The 10,016-nt window shown below is 42.3% G+C and overlaps 1 protein-coding gene across 1 annotated transcript in view; it reads right to left on the bottom strand.

The window, feature by feature from the left end:
- Positions 1-6,759, bottom strand: part of LOC123017150 (collagen alpha-1(XXVIII) chain-like) — a 49,361-nt gene extending 42,602 nt beyond the window's left edge. Inside the window, 3 exon segments of the mRNA XM_044418299.1 lie at positions 3,458-4,026; positions 5,329-5,511; positions 6,756-6,759. Coding sequence (XP_044274234.1) covers positions 3,458-4,026; positions 5,329-5,511; positions 6,756-6,759 — 756 coding nt within the window.
- Between the last annotated feature and the right edge of the window lie 3,257 nt (positions 6,760-10,016).

Raw genomic sequence — 10,016 nt, forward strand, 5'->3', positions numbered from 1 at the left:
ATGTGGGGGGCTTGTCTTTAGACCCAGCCCCAATGTTGTATGGCTCTTCATGGCTCTGATGCCACCATGAAAGTCTGAGGTGTCCTGGAACCCAAGGGAGCATAGACGTCTATGAGCAAAAGCTTTCCTGCCTCAGGCATCCTGGCTAATGCACCGATGGAGGCAAGGCCAGGAGAAGCCATCAAGGGGGAGCAACAGGTATGGCTCTGTACCTTTTTATCACGTTTTGAGTAACTCCTTCAGAGCAGTAACATTTGAAGGTGGTCTGTTGGCTACCCCAAAGGGGACTCATCTACCCAAATAGCTTACACTTCAGATACTCAAAGTAACCAAGAACTAATTCAGTATTAAGTCATAAATATGCTGGCCTATAATGTGGTAGGAAGAGGCAAAATTTGACACTCCAGAAACAAAGGGGGACTTCAAATGAGGGGAATTATTCAAAATGTATGGGAGTAGATTTACAATGAACATGCCAGTAGCCACATAACTCCCCCTGAAAAATCACCACAGGGTTTTCCCCTGCATATTAGCTCTTGAAATGTGTGTGTGTGCATATTGTGTTATCTTGGGAGACAACTTTCCTCAGCCATATAAAATGTGAGTGTACAATATTGTTGAACTTCAGAGTTTTTGAGTGTTTGAGTATTTGGAGTTGCATAAAGCTGCTGGTGGTTGACAGCCACCAAGGAAAGGTATTTTTCAATTTTTTTAAGGAATCAGATAAGGCTTTAAAAAGAAAAGTCCTGTCTGTTCTGGAGCCCTCTCAGAAAGAACTCTGAAGTTGAAGTCACATTCAACACGAAAAACATAATGAATTTCCTCTCTGTCACATGCAAAATATTGAACATCAATAGCTTTGAAAATACAATCTGCTGACAACAGACACATGCCCTCCAAGAAAGACAGTAAATGAATAACAGTGAATTATAAACGAAGCAAAAATGCCTCCAGATTAGATCCTTCCTAATTTGGTGAGCTTCCTGAGGTTCCTCTGGCAGCATTAGCAGAAGGCTAGAGACATGACTGAAGTTTCCCTCACTGCCTCAAGTGGTCTGATGTACATCACTCCTGAGCACTACGTGAAATTAAAATAGTTGCTCATAGACCCAGTGGGGTAGCATGGGCAGGCCCAGGGCAGGTATCAGGACTGGTGGGCTTTGACAGAGCAGAGGGTCTTAGAACTGTCCAGGTGCTTTCTCTGGGCCTGCAAATGCCTATGTATTGCACAAAAAATACAAATGACTGGAAGAAGCTGGCTTAGGCACAAGACTGCTTCACACTGGATCCTGGAGAGGTTCCAGTTGTCATCTCCCCAGTTATGCCTTTCAATGACCTTTTTCATATCCCTACCTAGCATATGCCATGACACTTTGCTCAGCCTCAGTTTATTAATTTTGCAGGGTCAAAGAGAATAGATGTAGAGAACCCTCAGTTCCAAAGGTGGTCAAGGGTCAAGCAGCTGCTCCCCAACAGGTTCAGTTGCTTGGTAAGTTTTAACCAAGACACTACAAACAGAGACAAACCACAGCTTTCCAAGTGCTTCGCTACACAAGGCATTTCTTATGCACTTGCGACCCCTCAATTCATGGAAATTTGTGGGTCCTTTACAGGACAACCTCCTCCTCCTCCTGGGCCTCCCCTGTGTTTCCCAGCCATTTTGCAGCTACTTGAGAATAAGGAAAATTCATCAGCTATTCATTCCCATTGCACTAGGAAACACTGTCAAGTGGCAGAGAGAGAGAGAGAGAGAGGCTACACACACACACACACACACACACACACACACACACACACACACGTACAATTGCATTATCTTGCTGTTTTGCCTTGAATTTGTTTAATAGAACATATAGGATGGCAGAGAAATAACCCCATGCATATGCCCACCCATCCCCCAAAACCCCATGTGTAAAGGGCACACTCTTCCTCCTGCAAAGAAAGCAGTAAAGCGGTGGGTTAAATGCCTCATGTAGAGAAATCTCAGTTTGAAAATGTATAACTTAGGCTAGCCTTCTCCACGCTGTCCCTCTGATGTTTTGGACTACAATTCCCATCTTGAGGGAGCTGGCTTAGGGAAAAGTTAGCCTAGGCCATATAGAAATAATCTGCCGGGCCAAAAATCAAAACCCCAAAATTAAGACTTAAATTGCACAATTGTGGGGCATGCATTCATTCCCAGGGTTCGGGCATGGGAATGTGAGTAGGAGGATGTTTTATTCAAGCCTGCAAGCCCATTACCATGGGGCAACAACTGTTAAACCTGAATTGCTGGGAATGATTGATAATGTTTATTTCCCTGTCTCTATTAATTGTCAAGATAGTGGGAGGTTTGCTGGAGCAGTATCAGAACAGAAGAAGCAGCATTCTGACTGCTGAGTTGCTGGCTCAGGTCCTTCTCAGGAAAAGAGGGAGAAATATATGAAACTCTAGGAGTTGAGATAAATGTGCTACTGCATGCTTTGCAATACACTCTCTTAAGAATCAAGGCTCAGAGTTTCTTAGTTCTTCCTAGCAACTCACTGGCAGCAAGAAGGGCAAATGCCAAAATAATTAGGGAAATAAAGATTCCAGGAACTATAACAGCCAATCCTACAAAGGGAATTTAAAGGCTGCAGGAGCTATTGAAGTAAATGAGTTAGCCCTTTGGTTTCCACAGTGCACCAAATAACTGAAACTAAATCTCAGGAACAAACAAAAGACTAAGAGTACAATCCTAGGCTAGTTTAGACAGAAAAAAGGCCTCTAACTCCCAGCATGCCCCAGCTAACATAGCATGCTGGGCATTGTAGGCCTTCTTTGATTGAGATTTGCTTACAATTGTGCCTTAAAGGGCTTTTGTCACTCGCGTATCATTGATAGCCGTGTTACTGCCATACGCCTTAATTCATGCTTTCCTGTCCTATCTGGGCATAAATACAATCAGGCCATTGAAGAGTAAGAAACTTCAACAAAGAGACTTCAACAAAGCTAAGGGGCACCAAACAGGAAGGCCTTTATGGGTGGGAGGAAGAAGGACCAGTATTATACATTTGTGCAGGGCCCAGAAAAATGATGCTTGAATTTTGAGCAGACTAAGTGAAAATTTCAGTAGAACTAAAACAAGAATATATCCAAACGCTTTCTCAGGGTTCCTTTCCATTCTGTTCTAGAACCTTAGAAGTTTTACTATTGATGATGTGGCCTTCTGAATGAAAGTGGCTCCATGATGTACCTCATAAAATACTCTGTCCATCATTTTGCTTCTAATGTTCTCCAGCTTTAACAACACTGGAATTATGGCCCTCTTAGTCATTTTCCTCCATGAGGAAAGAAGGGAAAGCCCCACAGCACAAATGGGCCCTCCTGCTGTATAATATTGGGATACAACTGGTTAGGATAGTATCAGAAGTGCATAGTATGTGCTACAACTGCAATATATGCTTTATATAGGCCCCACTGAATTGGTTGTCCCTACCATTTCTTTGAGAATTCTCTCCACAACTCCTTTCTCCTGCAGATTGAAGACAAACCTGGATGCTGGAACACTGGCCAAAAGCCGGAGCTTCGCGGCATTGGCCACCTCCTCAGCCACTCTGGTCATTCCCACTGTGAAGAACACGATACCTTGGTGTTTAGCATCAGCAGTAGCTGAAAAAATGTCTGGGTTTCTTGGATGGTCCACTCCATCTGTCAATAGCACAGCTACTTTCACGCTACCATGAGTTCCTTCAGTCATGTAGAGTTGTGTGAGGTTAGTGATGGCATATGTGGTGTAGGTGCCATGGCCAATGTAGGTTATGGGAGCAATCCGGGATTTAAAGGAATCCGGGCCCTTCCAGTCCCTGAATGTTTGCTCAATGAGCACCGTGCTGCTGTACTGAAGCAAGGCAATCCTCCAGCTCAGGGTACGGCCGGAGCTGAGTTGCAGACCTTTCATTCTGTCCACCATCTCTAAGACAAATGCTTTTTGCTGCTCATGATTGAAGTTCTTGGCACTTTCGGAACTGTCCAGGAGGAAAGCCATTTCCAGAATGCAATCTTCATCTAGAAAGAAGGCACCCTCAGATTAGACACTCAATCAACACACAGAACACTGCTCAGATCATACCATGCAGCCTGTTACAATTGTTTGGAATTCTCCCATGCTCACTGGAAAGATCATATTGAAAGCATCAAAATGCACCATTATGCATGCAGAGCTCTTTCCTCCTTCCCCGCACCACCTGAAAGACTGCTCTAGAAGTCTAGGGCCCCTGTGGAACACCACAGGAGCTGACATGGAGTCTGCAGGGGGAAGGCTAATGCTGAGAACTAGTTAACATCTCCCCTCTGTATCCCTTATATAGTTTTGTGTCAGGTTTTTTAAGATTATAAACCCAAGGGCAGGGACTGTCTTGTTTTTTATTGATCTGTTAGCTGCTCTAAGAGTCTTTTAGACTGAAGAGTGGAACATCAGTGCTTTGAATGAAAATAAACACAAGCTTTTTGTCTGACCATCTGCAGTGTGTCCCTAAGGCCATGAAACTTAAACATGCAAACTTCACAAGCATGTCAAAGGGACCCTAGGAGTATGTACTTTGGGGTTATTTTGTTTTGAAATGCATTAATTTTAAAATTATTTAAATATATCCATTTTTAAAATTACTTTAAGTGGTACCTGCCATAACACCTTCAACCACTAGGTTATTTCCCTAACCAGAGTATGGCTTTGTAGTCCTACAGGTTGAAACCACTGCAGACTGATAAACTGAGGGACATAGTTATATATCAGCCCCTTCCCCTGTTCAGGGGCAGCTCTCCTCATGGGAATAGAGTAGACACCTCCCCCCCTTATGGGAGACCCTAGGTGTGCTCCATGGCAGAAGCCACAGCTTGAGGGGGCAGCAGGCACACATTCACTGAAGGGGGGGCAGGCGTAATGTGCCCACCTGTGACTGCGGCATCAATTTCAGTTTGCATGAAGGCTGTGTATATCCAAAAAGGGGCTATTAAAACTGCTCACTAATGAAGGTGTAACAGAATTATCTTCCTTACCCGTCTTGTACATATTTCAACCTACCTTGTACATAGTTCAAGCTGCCTTTCAAGCAAGACAGACCATTGATCCATATAGCTCAATATTGTCCATGCTGGCTGAGAATGGCTCTCCAGAGTTTAAGATCAGGATCTGTCCCAGCTATGCTAGAAGACTCCAGGGCTTGAAGCCTGGGACCTTTTGCATTCAGAGCAGGTGTTCTGCCACTAAGCTGTAAGAGTTTCTCATAAATGTGTTCAGACTTTCAAACAACCTACATAATTCAAAGCAACTCACCTCCTGAAAGGGAAAATAAATTTTGGAATAGTCACCTTGCTCACTTGGACTGGGATATTTTTCTACTGTGTTCGATAGGAAAGATTTAGGCTTCTGTTTTCTTACTCCATTTCTTTTTTCTTCATTGGTATTTTGTGCCAAAAATACATGGTGGTCCAGCAGAAACAAAAGCCACCATGATCTGGAGAACATGGTTCACTTTGTTTTCCCAAAAGACACTAGAAATAACAACAATTTAAAAAGTTGTTTTCGTACTTGCAAAGCACCTACTTACAATCTTAGCCAAAGTATATACGTATATTCTATAAAGCAGCCATTCAGCATTCCTGCAATAAAATATGTGATCCATTTAGCTAACTTTTCTCAGAAAGTTACATTAAGCTGATTTTACTTGCACTGATAACAGTGCATACTTTAGCAGTTCCTGCAGTATTTACAGGAAGGCTAAAACAAACACAATTCAATATTTTATTTGGCAAATGTATATTCTTCCCTTCCTTCATGAAGCTTAAGGCAAATTCTACAGTCTATATTTCATTCTTTCCTTAGCTCCATAGGCTTATTTCCCCTGCCCCCTAAACTTCACAGGCTGTAGACTACAGGCTTGATTTCTTCACATTTACTTTTTGAGGCAGTTTATATATCATCAGCAAATAATTTGTAAAGTAATTTATAACTCTCATGGAAGGTAGGCAGAAAGAGACTTGCCCAAGGCCACACAGAATGTTTCATGGCCAAGCAAGACTATGAACTTCTACTGCAACACATGCAATGCTCTCTCTCTCTCTCTCTCTACTTTACCAGTTTTCTCTAGACATACTGGTGTGGATATGCAGGGAGTTATAATTTAACACCTCTGAAGAGCACCCAGCTGGGGAAGCGTACACTATACCACACAAGGTTGTTGCCATAATTTATATCTCCAATGACAGCCAGGACTCTGCAAGTGGTAAAACATGTCATCAGGAGGTCTAGTTGCCGACTGGGAGGCAGTGAGACCAGGCTGTGACGCTGTCCTTGCACGCCTTCCATAGGCTGAGGGTATATTGCAGTTGAAAGCTGCACAACCACAGTCAGATATATGAGATTACCCAACTACATTGGAAAAGCAGTTTGTGTGTCTTGTGTATCTGTGGGTCTTATTCAAGAGGCATGTGTTATGCCAATCTGCAAAAGCAAGCAAGCTTTTGATACCAAAGTTAAGGCCAAGGACCTGATTCTATAATAAGCATTAATATGCTAACCAATTTATTTGGTAGGTTTCAGACCAGCCCCCCCCCCCAATAGCTGCTTATAAAGACACATCATGTTTAAAAAGCAACAACATTTACAGAAATGATTTTGCATTTGTCCACCAGTTACTATTTTACAGTTCCCCTTGCTGGCTTGTGATAGTTTGCAGAGAGTTTCTTAAGAGAAATAGTTTCTCAAGGAGTTGTGCTGCTCCTTGCACAGACCTCACCCATAATTTATAAATGCAGTTCCAGCAAAACACAAGTGAAGTACCACCGGTCACATAAGAAACATTAGTAGCAATAAATATCACCAGACACATAAATCAACTCTGTGCCTTTTGTGCGGCAGCTACAGACTCATCTGATCCATGGGTAAAAGGAATTGGTAATCAAAACCTACAGAAATCTATCTTCCTGCTAAAACACCGGTGCCTATCAAAGATGTCTTAATTCTTACATGGTTTTACACTCAGCCAAGAGTGTGGGGGTAGGGAAGGAGGGAGTCTTACCTCTTTTCACTCTTGGTGAACGCTGTGCCTGGGAGAAGTGACTTCTGCCTGATGGTATTGCTCCCTCGATTATTATCTGTTCACCCTAGCTGGGAAGAGGGGTGGAAATGGGAGGGTGAACAGTACAAGCAGCAGCAGCAAGTGGGACAAAGAAAAGAGACCACTCCCCCAGTCCAAAGCTATATGCACCCAGACTCCAATCTCCTCCCAGGCAATTCACACTTGCTTCACTGGTGTTGAGAGTATGTCAATGTAATAGTGGCAATATTGCCAAGGCTATATTTTTCTCTCTGGTCTTCATAACAAGGTTGTTTAACTTATTAGGGAGGGGGTCTTTGATTATTTTCATTCTAATTTTTCAGCTACGGTTTCTGTACTGTAAGTGCAAAAAAGCACAGAAGGGAATAGAGAGGAAATCTCATGTTTGGATACATTGACCTGTGCCAAGTCTGTTAATATCTCTGATAAATTCTCCTGAACAACACGGTTTCCAGAGCTGAGGTTAAAATAAAGCATACATTAGGCCACCTTTCTTGAAAACTGGATAGGTGAAAAATGAATCTTGGGACAAAATCAATGTTTAGATGAATGTGTTCCTATGTATTATCTACAAGTTGAGCAAGCAAGATTGTTTGCCCTATAAAGAGCCACTGCTGAGGGCAGGGGGTAAAGCTTTAACCCTTTTCTTCTACTGCTGCCCCAGTAGAAATCAGGGGTCTCTGTGCCAGGTATTTGAACATTGCTGTGAAACGTATGCCAATTCATTTCACATGTTTTGGTGCTCAGGAGTCCAAACATGGCAGGGATGTGGGAGCTACATTATAATTCTTCGTGCAGTATCCAGTGTACCAGCCATACCTCCACTATTGGTGTGGCACCAGTGGGACACACTCCTAGTGTAACAGGAACTTCATGCTTTATAGATTGCAGGCACATGAATTCAGGGTTGGTTCAGGACCTGCGTGAACACGCATGCATGTGTAAAGAGCGAAACCACCCATCCCACATTGCAGCTTGTTTCTTTTTTAACAGATAGTTCTGTCCTTGGCATCTACCATAGTGGGAGCTGGTGACCATGTGTGCCAGAGTCTGACTCAGAACAACTCTGCAGGAGTTCAGGCAGAGCTTTCCCAGTATTTCTTGAACCTGGGGCTTTTTGCATGCAAAGCAGGTGCTCTGCCCCTGACATCCATTCTTCAACATCACAATAAAATCCCTCCTAGCAGAATTTTCAGATGAAATAGATGGCACAGTTTCCAGGAAGGCTTGCACCCTGGCACTTCTCTGATTAGCAATTTATTACTGCCTTTTTGCCTTTTCTTTTGCTGGGGATATATATACATATATAGATATAGTGCCAACAGTCCAGCTAGTTTTAAAAAAGCATGCTTTATCTTGGATTGCTATGTCAAATTGTAACAGTATGTGCATATGTGCATCCTGTTGTGGAATATAAAGATATGAAGACTGTGTTGACTAACTGCCTGTTTTGCTTTTAGGGTTTTTTTTAACAACTTGCATTACTAACTGCAGGTACACCAGGTATAACATAATGCACATAAAATGCAGTTTAAAGACGCAACCTTTCCCTTGCCCCTTCCATGAAATGTAGCAAAGTAATCCCTATTAAACTTGTGTTTCATTATGTAACAACAAAGCATTACTTTTTCCTTTGCTGTTATGTCTAATTCATGCCTTCAAATGTAGTTTGTAGATAATTGTGTGTATGCATATATATATAGTAGCAAATTCTTAGCTGCAGGCTGATCACATTAATCATTGATATTTACCTTCTGGACAAAAATTGCCTTTGCCCAGGTGTTTTCTTGTCTGAGCAGCTTAGCAGATTTCTTGGAAGCTTCACAGAGAAGTGCATATGACACATGACAGCCCGCATACTAGAATTCTTGGTATGTGACATGTTGCATGCTATACTGGGCACTTCCAGACTTGTAGCTGTCTGAAGCTATAATATACCTGACACTTGAAGCCTGCTTAAGTTGAATGTCAATTTAACCCTTTTAAGTGGGAGATCTGTATAATTTTGAGATAACTTTTTAGTTACTTAATTACTCTTAGAGAGATCTTTATTTAAAGAAACACGATAAGGTAACCACAAAGATTTAGTTTTGCTCGTTGCATCACCACCATCATTTTCATCAACATGATTATTTATATGTTCTGTTTGGCTGTTCAGTCGTGTCACCTATAAGTGATCCTATAGGCCAAATCATGCCACACTTTCCGATTCTGTGCCCCCGCTTTCAGCTGAAATATGCTTTGGCCTGCATCCTCTTTGATGGAGTCTAACCACCTCACTCTTTGGTCAGCTGGCTTTCTCTTGCTGCTGAGCATTCCAAGCATTATGTCTTTTTCTAACGAGCTTGATCTCGTAACATGGCCAAAATATGAGCCTCAGCTTTGTTATCTTGCCGACCAGGGACATGTCTGGTTTAATATGCTCTAGCACCTCCTTGTTCATCACCCCACTGCCCATGGAATGCGCAGGAGCCTCTCACAACATCACAGCCTGAATGAGTTGATTTCCCTCTTGTCTAGCTTTTTCATTGTCCAGCTTTCACAGCCATAGGTTGCTTTAAGAGAAAGTCACTCAGACCAGTCTGCACTTGGTTCCCAAGCTGATGCTCTTGTTTTTCTACACACAATTCATGCTTCTCATTGCCATACATCTTAGTGAAATCTGTCACTTTATTTCCGGACTGCATTCACCGCTGCAAGTAATCAGTGATTCCAGGAAAGTGAATTCCTCTACACATTCGATTTCCACATTATCAGCTGCTATTTTGATGGCTTCATTTTGTGCTGTTGTCAAGATCTTCGTCTTTTTGATGTTCAGAAGGAGGCCAGACTTCTCATTCTTCTATGAAAATCCTTTGGAGCAGTTCTCAAACAAGTATTTATATAGCGCTAGGTAAAAAAAAAAAAAAAATAGGGAGTAGGTCAGTTCATCATCCAGTT

Source organism: Varanus komodoensis, unplaced genomic scaffold, assembly GCF_004798865.1.
Source record: "Varanus komodoensis strain SLA01 unplaced genomic scaffold, ASM479886v1 scaffold9, whole genome shotgun sequence".
Taxonomy (NCBI): Eukaryota; Metazoa; Chordata; class Lepidosauria; order Squamata; family Varanidae; genus Varanus; species Varanus komodoensis.